This window comes from Thermobia domestica, chromosome 5 (genome assembly GCF_964235325.1).
Source record: "Thermobia domestica chromosome 5, izTheDome1.hap1.1, whole genome shotgun sequence".
In the NCBI taxonomy this organism is placed as follows: Eukaryota; Metazoa; Arthropoda; class Insecta; order Zygentoma; family Lepismatidae; genus Thermobia; species Thermobia domestica.
Genome location: NC_137458.1, coordinates 201,626,933 through 201,649,849, shown reverse-complemented (window position 1 = coordinate 201,649,849; position 22,917 = coordinate 201,626,933). Strand labels below are relative to the sequence as shown.

Here is a 22,917-nt window from a genome sequence, read left to right as displayed (position 1 = left end):
ACAACAGGCGTTATCTTAGTGAGCTTCGGTTTTACAGTTATCCGTCCACACAGATAATAGAAGTTGTCAGATCCTTTTTACACTTCCTAGGCATTTTCAAAATTGAATCACTATAAAACACAAAAAACAACGTTTTTCAATATGGCTTAGTTCACAAGAAAAGATCCACAAGTTATGAGTCACAAGAACACGCGTTTCAATGTTGTTTATTTTCTATTAGCACAGTACGTCAAGAGAAAATGCAGCTCACCACACCAACAAGCAAGAAAGTAAGCATACAATATTGATTCTCAGTTGCTTCACTGTCGTCCGATGTTGCCAGGTGTAGCTAGGAAAAGGTAGTTCCGACGGTAAAGTTTCAACTTTTTCCCCACAACATTTTTTTTCAACTTTCGTCTCTGGCGGGGGCTAGAAGTAATGTATTTTCCATTTATGATCATTTGTATTATATATATAAAAAAATATTATGAAAAGGATATGTTTAATAACAAATCCAAATTAGTCCCAGAATATATCAACTTGTAATTACATTTTTCGGTTTTCCCAAAAATTGAGACCTGATGCGCAAAAACTATTATTATTTTCGAATTCAATAGGACAAAACCTTTTAGAATCGCCTATTAGTTTTCAGGAAACAAATTTGGTGTTGAACAGTATAATTCTTTCATAATCATTCACTTTTATTAATCATCTGTCTGATTTAGTCTAAAAGGTATAAACGTGGAACGGAAATTTCGTTTCATTTTTCATTCAAGTTTCAGTTTATTCTCAACCTCTACATAATTATTTGCCATTTAATAATAATAATAATAATAATAATAAATATGTACAGTGCTTAGCTTATATTCGTGCAGCAAATTTATTGCTGTCAAATTTAAATGTCGTGGCCGCGCGTAGCGTAGTCGCTAACGCTCTCGCCTTCTGTGCGAGTGGTCCCGGGTTCGATTCCCGGTGTAACACACTTTTTCAGGCCAGCCACCCTGAATGAGATTTTCCTCATTCACACCAGGCAAATGCCGGTGTGGTACCTACCATATATTTCCCCGGATAGCGTGCCCGCCGACGGACGTCATCCCTCATACGTGACGCTCTAAATGGCCATAGATGCCAAAAACCCAGAAATCTAAGTCCTAAATCCTAATTTTAAATGTCGTACAATCAAAAATAAATAAATAAATAAATAAATAAATAAAAATATTCTTCTGTTTCGGATCGCTATTTATATGCTGAACTTCATTAGGCTCTTTTGTGGCTGGATTTGAATTTAGCAACCTTTTCAGCACAAAGGCTATATGAAACGTGGATCTACACCTTATCGTTCGATGAGCTCGCACCGGAACGATAAGGTCTTCCGCGTCAGGTGCAAGCTCTGACTTTTATTAGTATGTCCTACGAAGTTCACCTCAAGTTGAATTATAGCTAAGATTCGATCTCAGCATATTTAAAATGAGTGAGGGTTTTAAGCCTAGTTCGCATATAATTTGTACCAACTGGGCAGTGAAAAGTTAGAAGTTTATTCGTCGTGCATATTTTGCTACAAGAAACAGCATGATTAATATTTTATCGTCGGATACCTGTCCATCGGAACCCATTTCTACGACTGAAATAGGGGACGCATGAGACTAAAATATATCGTTGAAAAGAACTAAATTGCATATTGGGTAAGTGTTTGAATATACTTTGTTGTTGAATGCTAAATGCGTGCAGTATTATCTCACTGTCATGTTACCTGTAATTTTTTGTAGCCCTCGTTCGTAATGTATAGATGATCGACGACTTTCATCAACGCGTTGGAATTCTTCTCTTCGAAAACAGTTTAAAATTTGCGTTTCTTGAGCCAAGCCACCTGAGCTCTCGACTGGACAGTTATTGCAATTTCTTGAACTTATACAGCTATAATAAGAAAAAAATATATGAATATATAAATGCGTAACATCCAACATTTTAACGCGGTTTAATTTAAATGCAGAAAATACAGGTTAATTTAAAAGTGTATCAATAATTATATCTTTGCTTCAACAATAGAATAATTTTGCATTACATGACCTACACAAAGAACACATAAAAGAAATAAGCAAGCCAACTAGCAATAAATTTACGATAATAATTTCCTAAGTCAGAATTCATCAAAATACGAGGTGTGTTAAAAAACCGAACTTTTTAAATAGCGGGCCAACGACTGCAGGTGGTGTGCTTGCGCACATAGCGGCATATCCTGGTAAAACATATCTTGAATGACGTCGTGCACAAGCTGCTTGTCGGATTAGTGAGAAAGCAACAATGAAGGAGTTACTTAAACAGCGCGTTGTGCGAAATTTTATGTAAAACTAGGCAAAATTTTCACAAAAACATTCCAAATGCTTAACCAAGCATAGAAGGATGACTACACGAGCCGAACGCAGTGTAATTATTGATTGGCTTAATCGTTTTACGGAGAGCAGAAGGTGGGTTGCCGAAGGTCAAAGGACTAGACAACCTTCTACATCAATAGACGAGTAACATGCTGAGATTGTACGGGCTGTAATTAGTGACAATCATTCTTTAACTGTTGGTGAGGTTGCGAAGACCTTGGTGTAAGTGTAGAAGCTTGTCATTATATCTTGAGTGAAAAACTTGCAAATTATTTTGCAAACACATCGCATTTTCATTATGTCCCACACACCCCACTCTCTAGATTTGGTCCGGCAGGCTTTTCTCTATTCCTCAAATTTAAAACCACTTTGAAAGGACGTCGCGGGTCATACTAAATCTATACAGAAAATTCAGGAAAATACGACGACACTACTACACACCACCGAAAAAAGTTATTTCCAGCAGCGTTCCAAAATTGGAAGAAACAATAGCAATGGCGTATTAACAACAAACGGGAGTACTTTGAAGGAGATAGCGGTTGAAAGTTTGTATAATGAGCAATAAAGAACAGCAAAAGTTCTGACTTTCTTTGAACACACTTCATATAATAGAAAGTTATATTTTATTCTTCCATAACGTGCAAAAATGACTACCGAGCAAGGTTTTTCAAGTCTCACACTCCGATTTGCTTGAAACTCATGCAGTGAATAAAGGAATCAAAAGTAGGTCACACATATTTCTTTATATCGGCCAACATGGGGGATGAAGGGGTAAACACCCTCTAAACTGCGAACATATAGGGCAATATGACACCTTTTGGCAACGCTAAATGGGAAAATGGTTGAAACTCTTACATTGAATAAAGGAATCAAAAGTAAGACATACGTGTTTTTTCATATCAGCTAACGTGGGGAATAAAGGGGATAACACTCCCTAAAGTGCGAACATACGGCAATATGACACCTTGTAGGAAGGCCATAACTAGCAACGCACAACGGGAATTCGGTTGAAACTCCAGTAGGAATAAAGGAATCAAGAGTAGGATATGTGTTTTTTTTATATCAGTCAACGTGGGGAATAAAGGGGATAACACTCCCTAAAGTGCGAACATAGGACAAAATTACATATTTTAGCAAGGTCATAACTAGCAACGGACAATGGAAATTTGCTTAAAACTCCTGGAGTGAATAAAAGAATCAAAAGTAGAACATACTTGTTTATATATATATATATATATATATATATATATATATATATATATATATATATATATATATATATATATGTTTATATATATATAAATATATATATGTTTATATATATATATATATATATATATATATATATATATATATGTTTATATATATATATATATATATATATATATGTTTATATATATATATATATATATATATATATGTTTATATATATATAATATATATATATATATATATATATATATATATATATATATATATATATATATATGTTTATATATATATATATATATATATATATATATATATAAATATATATATGTTTATATATATATATATATATATAAATATATATATGTTTATATATATATATATAAATATATATATGTTTATATATATATATAAATATATATATGTTTATATATATATATATATATATATATAAATATATAAATATATATATATATATATATATATATATATATATATATATATATATATATATATATATATATATATATATCGGCCAACGTGGGGGATGAAGGCGTAAACACCCACCTAATCTGAGAACATCGCAATACTACACCAGTTACGAAGACCATAACTAGTTACGCTGTTAGAGATACAAATCGGCTAATGTTGGAAGTTTGATCACTTTACGTGAAACAATATTGTGCGCTTGCTTAAATTCCCACAACCACGTTTTTGAGGGCGTAATTGAAGCGAGGTTATGCTCCTGACTTGCCAGGGGTAGTCCATCGCTAAAGATCTACGTGTTGCAGCGGTAGATGTGCACTTACGGCGGTTTGAAAGTTCTGAAGCACTGCAAGCGACACTTCACGCAATTTGTCTTTGCGTGTTAAACCTGAAGAGACTTGCTTTTCCCAATGGTGTGACTGTTCCCAGGAAGTTACTCTCTTGTAGTGTCGCATAACGGATTGTAACGACAATCTCTTTCGTTTTTCACTCTTCCATAATTCAACTGCCTTCCTCTTGTATTCCAAATCCACAGACTCGTCACTCATACCACCGCAGGTCCCCGATGCTCTCCTCCGCACATATGCCTCGTAAGTTTCATCCACTTCTCCAGAGTCGGTAATAGTATTTGATTCTATGACATCCTCATCCAAATCAAAGTGTACAGTAACTTCGTTATATATTCGCATGACTGTCTGCAGCGTCATTGATTAATTCCCGGAAGTAGTTTGCAAGGTGTCTCTCTGCCCTGTTTGGAGGTGGTTCTGGAATGTCTACAATAGCAATATAGGTTGCAAGTAGATGAATGACATTTAATGATTTTACACCCATTTTTACTTATTATGGCCCTATAGCTTTGACTTATTACGGCCCAATAGTGATAAGCATGCCTTATTGTGCACACACACACACACATACCATATATATATATATATATATATATATATATATATATATATATATATATATATATATATATATATATATATAATATATATATGGTGTCACAAAAAGATCGGGACGGTGGAATATCTCGAGAAATACGCGTCGTATCACGAAATACAAAAACACATGGCAAATATATTTTTAAATTCTATTTCAGGATGGAACAATGAATTCACTCGGGTTCCCCCTAGGGGGAACTTGAAAAGTTTAAATGGGACCCCCCAGTTTTTAGTGCAGATTCAGATGCTACACACAAAATACGTAACTTTTACTAGAAACATTTTTGTGTATTCTTGACAGAAGGCACTGTAATCGTGAAAAATGTTTTAGTGAGTAACGCAGTAGAAAGATCGGGACAGGAAAATATCTCGAGAAATACACTTCCGAGCATGAAAAATAAAAAAAATACATGTCAAATATTTGTTCGATTTCTATTTAAATGTGTGCAAATCAATGCTCCTTGGCGCCCCCTAAGGGGGGCAGGGGGGCAACTTGAAAAGTTTAAATCGGACCCCAGTTGGTAGTGCAGATTCATATGCTACATACAAAAATCCGTAACTTTTACCTGCAACATATTTGGTTTGCTCGATAGATGGCACTGTAATCTCAAAATCTCTGTTTTATCGAGCAACGCGACAGAAATATCGGGAAAGTGGAATATTTTTGATCCCTAAAGTGTGTGTGCAAGTGAATGAACTTGGTGAAAGCCTAGAGGGGGTGGGTGGAGGCGCCACATGGAAATGTGACATGGGAACCTCCAATTGTTACTGCAGATTCAGACGCTCTGTACACAAAATCGATGTAACTTTTATCGGAAAAGTTGTTTTGTGTTCTTGACAGATGACAATGTAATATCAAAAAGCTGTTTTATCGAGTGACGCATGAAATGTACTTTCGAGCAAGATGTACAAATACTGTATACCTGCCGAACGTTTATTTGAATTGTTTTATTGCAGTTACCGTTACTGCAAGCACTAATCATGTAATCATGAGCGTTGACAAATAGGGAATTATGGGGCATTTGCTCCCTCTGGAATTTAAATTGCCCGTGATTTTGTTAAATTATCCCTACATGTGAGGACTCATTGTGCACAATTACCTTTTTAATTATAGTTTCGTCCCCTGCCTCCGTCTTCTGAAACATAGTGCTTCCCTCTCCTCGGAAAATGCCTGCGGGCGCCTTTGACTGTAATCGCAACAACTAAATATTTCTTTCAAAGTGGACAGAAATGTTGGAGTTTAAAACGCACGTAATATTTCAAATTGAACGTTGTGCCCGCAAGAATGAGGACAACATTAGCCTAAAATAGTTCTAAGCGAAAAGGAGGCATTAAAATCAAATCAAACAAGCATGAAACTACCCTAATGGCCAAAAAAGTTGTTTTATATCGAAGCAACGTTGGCCATCGACGTGTATGTCAAATAAGTCATCGAAATAGAGCTGGTAATTGTGTGTAGTTGCTGTTTAGTTCCTTGTGGAGCAGCCTCGGCATGCTTGCTTCGAGTTAGTTTTGCATGGAAGACACTGCACAACAGATTTCATCAGTGCAAAATTAGTGATTTACTCCGTAGTGATCTGTTACTGCTGAGAGACAACAGCGAGTAGTGTGGAGTGTGAGAACCGAAATCCTGCCAGAGACTTCCTTATCATGAAGTCTTATTGTGAATCCAATTCGAGGTGTTCATTTTGAGTGAATGTCTTGTAAATTAAGTGCATTTTACTGGCGAAGGTAAAGTCAAATTGTGGTGATCTCGATGTGCTGGACAGTTATCAACTACTTGACGACATGGACACTTTTTATGAGCACGACAGAATAATTATTTTGATGATGCGCGGATGGGGTGATCGTCAAAGATCGTATGCTGAAGTTAAGGCGCTATTCAACCAAACATTTCGCGGTCCAAACGATCCCATTTCAAAGTCGACTGTCGAGCGCACCATGCGGCGCTTCGAGGAAACGAGAAGTGTAAAGAATTGTCGAATTCCTTGGCGACCAAAGCCATCGACTATGGCCGAAAAAACAGCTTGACGTTGCATTATCCTTCGTTGAAAATCCTCACCTGAGCACCCGTAAAGGTGCTCAACAACATGTTATTAGTCGCATGGCTGTCCAGAGAATTTTGAAGGCAATCAAGTTCCACCCGTACAAAATGCATCTGATACATGAGTTAAATGAAGACTTCGATCGTCGTATGGAATTTTGTGAACAGATTATGACGCGCATTGATAACGATCCTAACGTTCTCACTAGAATTGTTTTTTTTTTTTAGACGAAGCCACCTTCGAATTAACCGGTCACATTAACAGACATAACCGTATATTTTGGACTGACAGCGATCATCGTTGGTCGGTTGAAGCACATACCCAACACCCTCAAAAATTGAACGTCTGGGCGGGAGTGATGAACACCTCCATAGTTGGACCATTTTTCATTCACGGGAATTTGAATGATGGGAAGTATGAAGATATGCTGCGCAACGATGTACTTCCAGCAATTAGAGACATTGTAGCGGATAACTTAGTCGAAACGTGGTGCCAGCAAGATGATGCGGGCCCGCACTGTGAAAATGTTAGGCAATTTCTGAAAGAGTAATTCCCCCAAAGGTGGATTGGCAGAAGAGGTGAAATTGAGTGGCCAGCTCGTTCTCCTGAATTGTCGCCATGGACTATTTTCTCTGGGGACATTTGAAGAATCGTGTGTACGAAAGGAAGCCTACCAACTTAGATGAGCATAGGCAAAGCATTATTGATGAGATTGCACTCATTGAACCCAATGTCATTAGGGCTGCTGTAGATGGATTCTATCATCGAATAGGGCATTGTCAAATCAAACAAGGTATGAAATTTGATCACTTACTATAAGACACTGCTTACTGGCGAATATCGTAGGCACCAACAAGCACCCCGATGGTGACAAGCGAGGTGATGCACTAACATAATAGACCCAGGAGAGAATTAGTCGGGAGGCAAAACACGTGATTATTAAGTTTCGTTCAACCCGAGAGAGTAAAAGCAACCGGTGGTCATAAATCATCAAGTCCACTATCCTGATCATTTCTAGACCGCCGGTCGCTTGATGCGAGCGGAAGGTCCCCTCGTACAACCCCTCCACCTCTACTGAAGCTAAAAAAAAAAAAAAAAAAAAAAATGAGCGTTTCAAATAAAGGACAATGTCTCCGAAACTAATCAAGATATTAATGAATTTCTTTTTTCGGTTTTATCTCTAAGGTGTGCTTTACGATTTTGTCGATTCATGCTTTGAATAAACCCAACGGGTTTTCGGAATATTTAACTTAAACATTAAAAACTGATATATTTTGTCCATAATATTTTCTTTTTTGCTCTGTATCTCCCCAGTGAGTTGAGATATGGAAAAAACATCTCTAATTAAATTTGTAGAGCATTAAATAATATTTCCAACGGTACCAATATTGTTAGGTTTACTTCCAAAAATAGCCGTACAACGAGGAAAAGTGCACTTTGATTCGAATGCTGATGCTCCGAATGACACCACTGAATTTCAGCTCACGTCAGTCAATAAAGGTTTTGTTTCCGAGATAAAAGCTTATTTTTTCCCAATATTTGAAGAACAGTTCTCACCCTTCTTCCTTGAGCTCTCCTGCACTGTCATGATCATTTCTAGATCTCCGGTCACTTGATACGACAGAGCGTTAAAGATCACAAAATTTTGAAATAAGTAGAGATGTCTTTTATATTGTTAGAACCCATGTACAGTTGATATTCAGGTTGATTCAGATTTTTCAACTGTATTTGTCTGCAGTATTTCCACCGGTCGTTGAAAATAATTCCTTATTATTTTAACAAAAACGTTTATCTTACCATAATGAAAAAGCAGAAAATATAAATAAGGTAAGAACATATGTAGAGATTATTAAGTGAGGGCAAACACCATTTACGGGTGATATATAGGGTGATTGATAACATCGTTGTACACCTGAAAGGTATTTCTAAAATCAAGAATGGTATGTATTTTCTCAATGGTCACTTCAGATTTTTTTTTTTTTTTTTTTTTGCAGAAACCTTAATAACTCAATTTGTATGTAATTTATGAGAATATTACATCGAACTTCATCAAATACTTACTAATTTGGAAACAAGCAAAACTATAATAATATTCTACATTATCATATCAAATCTGTGAAAAATTACATATTTCTTTAGTCTTTGGAATCCTCATCAGATGAATCATTTTCTGGTACATATATGTTTATTCACTTGTTATCATTACAGCTACAGGTTTTTATTCAGTACTGAGCCCGCACATACTTGCAATTGTTTGTGTCCCACATATGTTTACATGTACAAGACAACTCTGGGCAACTTTTAGCCATAGACTCCTGAGTGGTTCATTTGGACACCAATTTTCCATTCGTAGTTTGCCAATCAAAATATTCGAGTTGAAGGAAGTGCATATTCGAATCGCTGGCATGGCATTAAATGTATGTTAAAAGATGCTTAGTTGATGTTGGGTGTTAAAATATCTTTCGTTTGTGGAAGTTGGTCTGAGGTTTTTGTGACCGACCAAATCAGCACAGACAACATTGATAGAAATTTATGTGAGTCAGTGTAGAGATTCATCGCAAATTCTTCGGCACGTGCTATCGTCTCATCATCCACATTACCAGACCCTATGTTACTTAGCAAGTATGATTTTTTACAATATATATTCCATGTTTTTTTTTTCAATTCCTGCGAACTGACTGGTAGTCGCTTCCAGTAGGTACATGGAACGCTGGCAAGGATTGGTATATTTCATCGTTGATCTGATTCACAATTGTGTGCATTGAAATAAATTGTAATTTTTTTGTTGTTCTAATAGACATCCATATTCTTCTGCCTTAATTAAAAAAAAAAAAAAACATGTGTAAGGAGAAGAACATCGGTGTCTTTGGAGTCAATGAGTAGCTGCTTATAACCGCAGCTGAAAGCGTGGTATGCGTTAACAATTATCCCCGTATCAGCCTATTCATGATTATATTTCAGAAATGGTAGGTCTTCTCCCTGTGATGACTCCACGTGAAGTAAGTCTGTAAATCCAGCCGATGTGAGAACTAACTGTTCGTCTTTCAATGTTTGCCGACAGAACCTAATCAGCTCTAAAGAAAGAAATGCTGTGAGGTCAGATTTGTTTTCAGGCAAATCAATAAAACATTTCCAACGCTGAAGAAGAGGATCATCACAACCTTAAACATTTCTCCTGATCTGTCAGTAAATACTTGTTGTTCGCCAAAATCTTGTATCTCCTTTAATAGAACATGGAATGTAAGGTCGAATAAATCAATTCGTGAGCACGGCCTGTTTAGAAAGTTCAGCATACATTTTGCAAAAATATCACCAAATCACCACCAGACAGTTCGCAGACATTGATAAAGAGAAAGAATGGAATGTAGATTGAAAAAAATCATACTTGCTAAGTAATTTCGGATCTGGTAATATGGATGATGAGACGATAGCATGTGCAGAAGAATTTGTGGTGAATCTCTACACTGATTCACAAAAATCGTTGATCAGTGCTGTCTGCGCTGATTTGGCCGATCACAAAAAAGCAGACCATCTTCCACAAACAAAGGATGCTCTAATGCTCCACATCAAGCGAGCACACCTTCAAATATACATTTAGCGGCACGCCAGCGACTCGATTATTCATTTGAGGCCGCGGTGGCTCAGTGGTAGAGCGTTCACCTCTGGTGCTTGGGGTCCCGGGTTCGATCCCAGCCCCCGCCAAGTGAACTTTGTGGTGGACAAACACCGTGTGCGTGGGTTTTCTCGGGGTTCTCTCGTTTCCTCCCACTTTCTTCACTCCACTCTTTCATTCATCACTCATCATCACCGTCTCCATTAGCGCAACCGGCATAATCGTGGGACGTAAATCTCAAAGATTTAATTTCATTTCGATTATTCATTTCCTTCAACTCGAACATTTTGATTGGCAAACTACGAATGGAAAATTGGTGTCCAAGTGGACCACTCAGGAGTCAATGGCTAAACGTTGCCCAGAGTTAAAGTCTTATACATGTAAACATATGTGGGACACAAACAATTGCAAGTGTGTGCGGGCTTCAGTACACTGAATAAAAACGTGTAGCTGTAATGATAACAAGTGTACAAACATATATGTATTATCTGTCAGGAAAGTAAATGTACATCTGTTTTTGAGCCTGGCATTCCTGTGCTCCATCCATGGAGAGTATGAGAATTAAATCAATCAAATGTTTAGTGAGGGGCACGAAGAGAAGTCCAATCTGAATAAGACGTTGCAGAGGGGCACAAACTGCGAGTACGAATAGTGCATGGTGTAAATAAATGACGACACCAAAAGAGAAATTCAGAAACAGCTGGTAAACAGAGAAAAAAGAGTAAAAATTGTCGAAGTGGGAACATAAAATAGAAACACAAACAAATATGCCAACAACTAAACACTTGCCAAGCAAAGATCCTGGTGTAGTGGCTAAGACGCTAGATTATAAATCCAAAGGACGTAAGTTCAAATCCACACCAAGTAGAATGTTTTTTAATAATGCATACAGCACGTGAGAGGTGGTAAAAGATAGCGTACTACCCGTTTGAGAAGTTAAGTAAAAACTTGGTAAAAATTCCAGTTACATTTATTAGAGAAGTGAAACAATGGAAACGAGGAAGCAGGTATGTCTATTCAGGGGTATGTATCAGAGTGCGGTGATCGGAAAAACGAAATTTTCCCGAATTTCACACATGTGAGTCACTACAACAGGCAAACTTCTTCAGAAATATGCCTATTGCAGAGACCATCATACTCCACCGATTACGCTAGCCAAAGTTTGTTTAACAAATGGTGTAGTGTTTTTCATTCTTCACGATTGCTTTGAAAATAAAATAACTTGAAAAGGATTTGAAGCTGATTAGCTGTATTACTCAGAAGTGCAGCATTTCACCCCTACACTATCTTCTCATGCAACATCATAAGCTAAATATTGCTAAGTTCAGCCCTGATATTTGGAACGAACCGGTAATGTTCCTGTAATGATATTTCCACCAAAATTGCATGCCGAAGTTTATTTATTCGGTGATCTGGAGACAATTTAGTGCCCACTAATACACTAAATAACATACAATGGAGTAAAATTACAGAAATGATATCGTATTATACAGTAATTTCGCCGTGCAAGTTCAAAAGTATAATAATAATAATAATAATAATAATAATAATAATAATAATAATAGACACCGACAGCCATTCAAAAAATGTTCTTTAAAAAAATTTTCTTACGGCCAGGTTTGAACCCACGCCAAAAGCGAAATTCTTTAATAGCCAATACACTAGAACACTCCGCTACTAACGGCGACAGGATCTAACACTTCCTTTCTGATATATGTACGCTGCATGGCGAGAAACGGATAACACCAAACAATCAGAACCGTGTGTTTAGTTTCTATTTCTGGAGTATTATTTCTCCGAACGAGTCGTGCACATGAGAGGTGGTAAAAGAAATCATATTACTCGTTTAATATGTTAAGTGAAAATGACCTAAAAATTCCATTGACATTTATTAGAGAAGTCAAATAATGAAAACGAGGAAGCAGGTAATGTAATCAGAGTTATGTATCAGAGCACAGTGATCGGAAAAACGTAACTTTCCCGATTTTGCACATATGAGTCTCTACAATAGGATTTTTTAAAAATAAATGTGCCTATTGCAGAGACCATCAAGTCAGAAATGCCGCAAAATTTCTATGCACTTTTGCCGAACAGGACCCTCTGAGACGAAAACCATTCAATCATTCTCAGATCGAAAGTTTCGCTCTCTCATTCTCTCTCTCTGTAAATATATATATATATATATAACGCTTTTTATGAACGCAACAACTGTCGTAAATTTCAGCGGATGGAGATTAAACTTGGCGCAAACATTAATTGTTGAAATATCTTGGATGAATGCGTTAACCATAATAATCAGATGTAAATGTTCAAAATGGCGGCAGTTGAAGCTTATAAAAAGTTCCAAGAAACCAAATTTGGCCCATAAATGGGTATTCACAATGTTTGAGTGACTTTTCTTCTTTTATTGAAATATTGGTGTGGAGGGATTTATCTGCTTTTATTGAAGTATTGGATCCGATTAGTCACTTAAAGAAGGTTCACGTCCTTTCGCTACGGCCAGGCTCAGGTTTTGGGAGGGGAATATTTTCCTATCGTAACAATACGATTGTTAGGGATGATGTGAAGTTACACATTGAAAGTGAAGTAACTTGTGAAACGTTTTATATGAAAGAATAGTACAATAAATGTGCTTTCCGCTAACATAGAAAATTATAAATCAAGTATTTGATGTTCGAGAGCGTATATGGCGAGGAGTATTTTAATTTCTTTTTAGTAACACATTGCATTGGAAATAGTAATAAGCAACATTAGTGATAAGTAAAATAATAATAATAATCACTAAAAGGTGTTGTTTATGGCAACTCTGTATCTTCCTCAATTCTTTATCAAACGTAATGATTGAAACGCCATATCTCCGTTACAGGAAAAATATTAATAATTTATATCTAGAGAACGGGAGGTGGTAGAATAATGGGAGCAACGTTGGACACTAGCCCGCCACAACTTGATTAGAAAGTAAACAAATGAAAATAAGCGATTTCAATCCAAATAATAATGAAGAGCGTCCTTCGGGACATCGTCATGTGGAGTCATGCGGCCACAGTAGAGCCCTCCACAGGCAAAATGTCAATAATTGATATCGAGAGCAGGAGGTGGTAGAGGGATGAAACTAACGTTGGGCACTGTGGACCCATAAGGCGCATGAACAAAATATGAGGGGTACGCCAGCCTCGTTACTTATTTTCACATATTAATATTAAATTATATTGTGCGAAATTTACGCATGGGTCAGCTAGTAATAGTTATTATTACTATCATTATTATTATTATTATCAACAGCTTGTTTCACTACCTACGCATGTATGACATGGAATAAAAGAGAAGATCCATCATTCGTAGAAAGAATAAGAATAGATAGTTACTTTAACTGTGAAGGACGACGAAAAATACGAAAAGAGTGGCTACCTGTAGCGAAAAGAAACAATACTTTCTCTCAAACGGATAAAAAGTCAAACCAAGATAGATTGAATTCGGGTGGACGGCGCGAAAAGCCTCTGCTTTGTCCACTCACCCACTGTGTCGTTAAAGATTACAAGCACTGCATTAACAGCTATCATTTCCGTGGGTTGTATACTATGATCATATGTTACTTCTTTGCTGGAAGTCGACAATGTTCTTACATGTAGTAGTAAAACCTACATGCTATGTAATACATGAGGTATTTAGACCTACATGCTTTTCATATAATGTAATAAAAGGATCATGCTGGGAATAAGAAAAAGAACATTCCTTGGACATAACGGAAACTATTGGCATCAGAAATATTTATCTACGAGGCATGCGCAGTAATATAATTCAGAATAGTTACTGTTTAGTTCAGTAAACGAAGAAAGGGGTATAGAAAGCAAACATATCACGTCAACGAGATCGACCAGAGTTGACAGAGGCCGAAGCAGATGTGTAGTAATACAAGACCTTTGGTTAAATTGACAATTAGTTCTGTATCCTGTAGTAGAACATATATCAACTTTAGGGAGAGCAGAGAAAGAATTACTAACCCTAGCATATAGAAACCTTTACTAATCCGATCATATAGACACAAATGGATGTAACTGTGAATATTACAACTTGGATTTAACGAAAGCCGTTTAGACATTCAGTGGTTTGCAGGGTTGTATAAGACACAAAAAGATAAGACACAATACAATTCTTCATACCTCAACTTCCAGTAGCTAGATATATTCAATTTCTGGTTAGATACTGAAACTGCTGTCGGGTTTTAATACATGACGTATTGCAGGATACAAAATGCTTTGCATTACTTCTTTGTTTGAAGAAAGCTATTAGTTTAATGTTCTGAAAGGTTATGTGTAAACTAGGGATGGCCAATTCCGGAATTTTTACTTTCCGGACTCCCGAAAGTAAAACCGGACAAATTTCGGAATTCGGAAAAACCCGATTTTGGAAAATATCCAGAATTCGGAAAAATCCGGAATTTAGGAATTTCTGATTTCGTAAACATTCTGAAATTCGAAAAAATCCGGAATTTGTCCGAATTCCCGTATTTTTCTGAATTTCGGAATTTTCTAAATTCCGGATCCTTTCCGAGTTTTGGAATTTTTCTGAATTCCGGAATTTTACCGTATTCCACAATTTTCCGAAATCTGGAAAGTGAAACTTCCGCTTGCGGAAAATGGATTTCTGTTGGTTAATCTGTAACGTGGCGGACATAAGTCTTTGACCAGGTAATAGATACTGCTTTGAAACAAATGCAAAATATGAGAATTAAATCTGTGTATCTGTAGTTTCGTGTGGAGAAAAAACAAACTTGTGAACCAAAGTTTAAGAACAACTCCCAGACTAAAGGCGAATCGTTTACCGCGTAGCGATCGCGGGTCAGTGGTCAAGGAGCTTGTTCGAATCCACGTCGCACATTTTTTTTACTTTAGCATTTTTGATGGCGACTGATCGGCCATGACATACGTTTTATTATATTCAGATATTTGAATACTCGGATGTTTCAATACTTGAACTATCAAATCTTCAGGAATAATAATAATAATAAACTAATAATAATTATTATTATCTCGTAGAAGATTAAAAGCTAGGAGCTAATTATCGCTCAGGTCATACCATCACAAGCAGAAACGTAACATTTGGAAAGAATATTTCGGTTTGGTTTAATGTTGCCCATGAGATGTGGAATTTCTCATCTCTTCTAAAACAAACAAAATAACATGAGAATTAACATGTTACATTCGAGACGGGACAAGGCTAACTCAAAATTTTCGTCTCTCTTCGGAGATGAGAATCGAGACGAGACGAAAAGTATCGTAAACATTTCCCGTCTTGTCTCGATTCTCGAAATAGTGTATGTCCATTCTTTAAGTAACAATTGCTCTGTAGACAATCTCATAGGCTATTTCGTTACATTGTATTTCAGAGCTCATTGAATTATGGTCTGTGTATTTTTGTAGCAAAACTTTTATATTTACCTCTGCATATCCTAAAAATTAGTTTATTATATGCCTTACGGTTGCGTGATATTCAGTTATTTTTATTACAGTTATTTTCCTTAAAACATACAGCACAATACTTCCTACATGAGACTTCAGTGGAACGCTCTAGTTTAAAATTTTGGTAGTTGCAGAGGTGTCTTGAAGGTACGGAACCCTTTCCCCGTAACCAAGTTTAAAACTTTTAATGCCATTATTATTATTATTACAACACCGTGTATAATTTTTAAAAGATATGCGGTTTGTATCTGAATAGTAAAAACTAATTGACTGTCGATCTCAGTCGTCGAGAAGTCTTCAGGAGCAAGGACATCGGTCACGTTCTGGGTTTGAGTTCCGAAGGGGCAAGTATTCGGGCTCGAGCCAAAAATTGTTAAAAGTTATAGGCTTCAGCCAAACATGTTCAAAAGAGCTGGGACCGGGTTTAGTCCTCTCAACGGCTCGAGCGGCTTGGCTTACAGCTCATTCACTACCGAACCGAACCGAGAAGTGAGCCAAGCCAACAGCTCACCCAACCGAGCTGATTTGAGCCATAGGCTTAGTTCAGCTGAGTCGAACCGTGCCAATGGACTAGATTCAACTTAGCTGGCTCGAACCGATACACATGAGCCGAGTATATGACCCTTCCCAACCGAGAAAGCACGAGCCATCGGCTCAATTGAGCCGAGTCGATGGCTCGTTCCTACTGAGCCGGCTCAGATCATCGGTTCAATTGGGCCGAACCGACGGCTCATCCGAACCGAGCCGACTCGAGCTGTTCGCTCAGTTGATACGAGCCAAGCCGGTTCATATCACTACCCGGGATGGCCTGCTTGGGCTCAAGAATTCGACCGTGCAGGTCTGAGTCTTGATTTTAAGAACTACAGCATATACTTATATTGATGATTACACATTTGAGGCTCTCTCATAATAATAATAATAATAATAATAATAATAATAATAATAATAATAAAACACTCTTGACCGCTCGTTATCCAGACGAAACGAGATACACTAAAATTGTCCCACGAGATGCACTAAAATTACGAGACGAGATGAACCCTTGTCGTGAACAACAATAAAAGTATTCCACATTACTGCTTACATTTCTCATGGCTTTCGCTTTCCAGTCGAATCAGGCCATTATTTCAAAACAAGTTAAAACGAGCTGAACGAGCGAGCGAGCCACTATAAAACTCGACTCAACTCGAAACTCGACCTCGAAAACAGCGACTTGGCTTGGAACTCAACTCAAGAAAATTACCTTTGACTCAAACTCAAATTGAACTCGAGTCGAGTCGAATTTTGGCTCGACTCGTGCTCATCCATATTCGTATTTGTATTTTATGTTTCCACTTCAAGAATTTCTACTCTTTTTTTCTCCGTTTACCTGCTGTTTCTGGAATTCTCTTTCGGTGTCGTCCTTTATTTACACCATGCACTATTCTTATTCCCAGATTGTGACCCGCTTAAATGTCTTATTCAGTTTAGGCTTTTCTCCTTACCTTGACTACAAATGTAATTGATTTAATTCTCACTTTCCGCGCAGGACCGATGAAAAATTATTATTATACTATTGAACTTGCACGGCGAAATTACTGTATAATACGATATCATTTCTGTAATTTTAAAAATGAAATCTTTAAGTTTTACGTCCCACGCTTATGCCGGTTAGGCTAAAGGAGACGGTGAGGATGAGAGATGAGTGAAATGGTGGAATGAAGAAAGTGGGAGGAAACGGGAGAACCCAGAGAAAACCCACGAGCACGGTGTTTGTCCACCACAAAGTTCACTTGGCGGGGGCTGGGATCGAACTCTGGACCCCAAGCACCAGAGGTGAACGCTCTACCACTGAGCCACCGCGCCCCCTTCTGTAATTTTACTCCATTGTATGTTATTTAGTTTATTAATGGGCACTAAATTGTCTCCAGATCATCGAATAAATTAACTTCGGCATGCACTTTGCTGGAAATATCATTACAGGAACATTACCGGTTGGTTCCAAACATCAGGGCAGAACTTAGCAATATTTAGTTATGATGTTGCATGAGAAGATAATGTAGGGGTGAAGTGCTGGACTTGTGAGTAATACAGCTAATGAATATAGCTTCAAATCCTTTTCAAGTTATTTTATTTTCAAAGCAATCGTGAAGAATCAAAGAGTGACTTCTCATACTAAATGAGCAATCCTTAAGAAAGTGGACGCAAACACTTGTATCATGATAGAGACGATTTACGCATGTTAATTGGGAAATGGGCAAGGACATTACTAGGACATTCGAAACACTTTGTTCATCTGCAGTATGCACTTTTTAATTTATCGTTCTAAGGAAAAATCACTACACCATTTGTTATTGTTAAACTAACTTTGGCTAGCGCAATCGGTGGTATATGATGGTCTCTGTAATAGGCAAATTTCTGAAAAAGTTTGCCTATTGTAGAGACTCACGTGTGTGAAATTCGGAAAAATTTCGTTTTATCGATCACCGCCCTCTGATTCATACTCCTGATTAGATATACTTGCTTCCTCATTTTCATTGTATCACTTCTCTAATAAATGTCAGTGGAAATTTTACCAAGTTTTCCCTTAACATCTCAAACGGGTAATACGCTCTCTTTTACCACCTCTCACGTGCTGTATACATTAAAAAATCATTCTACTTGTAGTGGATTCGAACTTACGTCCTTTGTATTTTCAATCTAGCGTCTTAGCCACTACATTCCTGCGCTCTAACCATCTAGAATATGAGAATTAAATCAATACAGAGAAAGCGGAGAAAATGAAAGTAGAAATTGTCGAAGTGGGAACATAAAATACACATGCGAACATATATTTCAACAACTAAACGTTTACCAAACAACGATCTTTGTGTAGTGGTTAAGGCGCTAGATTACAAATCCGAATGATGGCGGTTCGAATTGCTCCAAGGAGTATATATTTTTTGATTTTTTAAAGAATGCATAGAGCACATGAGAGGTGGTAAAAAAGAGCGTATTATCTGTTTAATACGTTAAGTGAAAAAGAGGAAGCAGGTATATTTAAGAGTCCCTATCGCTGCGAAAATAAAATACCGCTAATTTTACAGTAATTATGTGATATCTTCAAATAGATAAAATATAATCGAAAAGTGGATCAAGAGCTCCCTAGACGATGTTATTTTGCATGAGGTACCATTATTACGAGTCACCTAATAGTTTTCCGTTTGCAGTTATTTAGAAACGCGAAAAGAAATGCCGATTTTCTAAACGAGACGACGCTTTGTCTCGTCTCGTCTCGGATTTAACAAAGCCTATATTGTCTCGCCCACGCTGAATTGGAAACCTCTAACCAGAATTGAAGTGGGTCTTGTGTCAAGTGAGACATGTGTGTCAAGATGTGTATGTCGGTTAGTGGGTCGTGGTCAACAGGATGTGAGTAGTAGGGGTCCCGTTATGTCCAGCCGAGTCAGCAAAAATTTCTCGATTCTGATTGGCTGAGAGAGGTCACGTGACGTTAGGCCCCGCCCACGCGGGAAATTCAAATTTCCAGGTCACGTGGTATGACGTCATGAGTCACCCTGTGGGGAAATCCCTCATTCTCTTTTATGACCGGGATTTTTGAAATTTGTTCCCTTTTACGGGTAAGATGTGTGATTCTGATTGGTTGACAGCTGTCACATGATCTTAGACCCTGCGATATTTGAAATTCGTTCCCTTTTACGGGTAAGATGAATCCTTTGGTACCACGATGTTGATTGGCTGATAGAGGTCACGTGATCTTAGGCTCAGGGATTTTTTAAAATTCGTTTCCTTTTTATGGGTAAGATGATTGGTTGATAGCGGTCACATGATCTTAGACCCTGGGATTTTGAAATTTGGGTATCCTCTTTGATGAGTACTTTGGTACTATGATACTGATTGGCTGATAGAGGTTACATGATCCTAGACCCGCTACACGGTGAACAGGTCACATGGTATGACGTCATGTTTTACCCTTGCGGGGAAATCCATCACTAATTCGTTTCCTTTTACGGGTAAGATAAGTGCTTTGGTACCTTGATTCTGATTGGATGATAGAGATCACGGGATTTTAGGTCCTAGGATTTTTGAAATTAGGGTGTCCTTTCTGATGTATACTTTGGTATCTCGATTCTGATTGGTTGATAGAGGTCACATGATTTTAGACCCGCCACACAGTGAACAGGTTACATGGGAAAACCCCTCACTCATTTGTTTTATTTTATGTGTAAGATGAGTGTTTTGGTACCTCAATTTTGATTGGTGGATAGAAGTCACATTATCTTAGCCCCCCCTCCCCCCAGTCCATGAGGGAAATACAGAGCGATATGACGGCGATCCATCCTAGACCTGGATTTTAGAATTTTGTCCCCTTTTTATGGTTATCCTTAAAGTTCCCATGAAGGGTTTAACCTCCTCCTTAAATAACCCTTTTTGGTATCATGATATTGTACTGAAGTTTACATTAAATATTATCGTTCTCTTTGACAGATAAGATGATTCTTACCTTGATGGAGATCTTGTCCTTGAATTAGTAGCCTATGTCTCTGGAAGTAACAATGGTGAAAGAGGGGGTGTCGCTTGTAGATTTCTTATAACACATTGTTGTGAGTTTAAGCGATTTTTTTTAAACGCTCAGTAAGCGCTTCATTAATGGAAACAGTGTTGCCAGATTTTTCTTACCTAAACTGCTCCGATTCTTTTCGAAACGGTTCCGCAGAGTACAAGAAATTTTAAACTAAAATTTTTTCGAACTAAAAAATTTCAAAACTAAAAATTTTCAAACAAAAAATTTTCGAACTAAAAATTTTGAAACAAAAAAGTTTCAAACAAAAAATTTTCGAACCCAAAAAAAAATTTCGAACTAAAAAAAAAATTGAAACAAAATTTTGTCGAACTAAAACATTTTTTAAAAACAAAAGTTTCGAACTAAAGATGTAAATCACATCTAAAAATTTTCAAATCAAACTTTTTATCGAACTAAACTTTTAAAATTTTCGAACAAGAAATTTAAACCAAGTTTTAGAAAAATCCTAAGAAATGTTTCTCCAGGAATCGAACTCAGGTCTTTCAAACCAAAGATGTGTATGCTAACCGTTTAGCTATGAATGAATTCGGTTTTAATCGTGCTTGGTGGGTTTCGAACCATGGTTCTTGAAAAGGATACACATATACTTTAAGAAAATAAATCTGACAGTGTAACGCTTCCGTTCGTGGATTAAAATAAAATGCTGATAGACTTTTTTGTGTTGACATAGAAGTACATATGATTGAAAATGCAAACGTCAGCGGATCGTATTACTTTTGTTTTACTACGAACGTGTCAGCATGATTCATGGAAAAAAAGCAAACATTGACATTCTCGTATGGAATATGAGGAAAATGAAATGTCGTCACAGTTACGACAGGTAGTGACATGATCCTGGCAGAAGGGAATTGGCATCGGAATTGCGATACTAGATGTTGTAACTATTGAGTAACGTGAATGACGTCACGATCGATTGTTACACATCGTTTTGGTTCGTGATTCATGACAAAAGCAGCGAGCGTTTTGATTGGTTCGTTGTGATGTCATTTTATAAATTTCCTCGTTTCTGATTGGCTGACGGTGACATCGTTTTCGCAGCGACCTAAATAAAAATCTAAATTTCATTTTTCAAATCCTACACCGCTCTCAACTATCGAGTGAGAAGGTTTGTTTTTTAAAAGTGTCTTCATTTAAGAAGCTTTACTGCACCGACTTTTTGTTCATTGAATTTGAGGTAAGTTCAGTGAGATTTTATTTTTCACACAAGATTCGAAAATCATTTTTATTTTATATTTGTGGGCGGATCACGAATACACTGTTTTACTTTTAGTACGAAATATTTAGACTATGAAGAAATTAGTGGAATGGGAAAGTTGGAGTACGAATCAGGACCCCCACACATTAGAAGTAAGCACGATAAATGATATGGTTTAGCGTCCCTTTAGCGAGCACCCGTCGGGAATTGAACCATGGCCAGAAAAATGTGTACGCTTAGTTTTGAAAAGAATACATTACAAAATTTCAGAAACTATGCCTGAGAATAATATGGTTCGATTCCCTTTGAAAGCATTAGCGTCCCCTTCAGCTTAACGTGATATTCGAGCAACCGCCCGGGATTGAACCAAGGCCAGAGGTGTGTACGTCAATCATTTAACTTAGTTTTGAAAAGAATGTATGATAACGCGTGAGAATATTAAATTTCAGAAAAGGCTTGACAGTGATCCGATGTGTGAAAGCAAACCCCACCGAGGATTGAACCAGGGCCTTCCACATCCGAAGCATGTACGCTAACCGCTTAAATAAAAAAGAGTGCATGAATATGTGGTTAAAAGATTTACGCTATACAGATTTTGTTTCGACAATTACGTATGTGTTACGTTAATGGTTGGTGAATCTCTTCAACTTGCAAACGCATCATTTAAAGGTCGTTGTGAGTGGAAAAAAAATGCTTACGCGTGCTTTATCACATCTCAGTACTGTTGAAACATTCATTCATTCATGCATTCTTTTTATCACTATAGAATGGTAGGTCAGTTACATGCTGATGTAATGGTCTCGAGTTTGACAGCAATAAAACACTCATTTCAGTAACATAATTATTTAAAAAAAAACTTTGATTTCTAGTACACGTGCTTTCATAATGAGATTCTGAACGACATCGCCAGGAATCAAACTCAGGACCTTTACATGAATTGCTTAGTTAAGAATTTATCATGAATGTTATGATTTCCTGTTTATCAGGTGGTTAAGATTTTTCTTTCTTCTTTTCTTTTGTAGTAAATTCACGCTGCACAATTCCTTTTATC

At 37.1% G+C, this 22,917-nt stretch overlaps 1 protein-coding gene across 11 annotated transcripts in view; it reads right to left on the bottom strand.

The window, feature by feature from the left end:
• Nucleotides 1-22,917, bottom strand: part of LOC145686344 (uncharacterized) — a 584,205-nt gene that overhangs the window by 72,126 nt on the left and 489,162 nt on the right. For all 11 annotated transcript variants that reach the window (XR_014131592.1, XR_014131591.1, XM_081759580.1 and 8 more), the window contains one exon: nucleotides 1,730-1,893. Coding sequence is in view for 9 of the 11 variants with exons in the window: in XM_081759580.1 (XP_081615706.1) it covers nucleotides 1,730-1,893 (164 nt within the window). In the remaining 2 variants the exon portion in view is untranslated. The remainder of the gene's footprint in view (nucleotides 1-1,729; nucleotides 1,894-22,917) is intronic.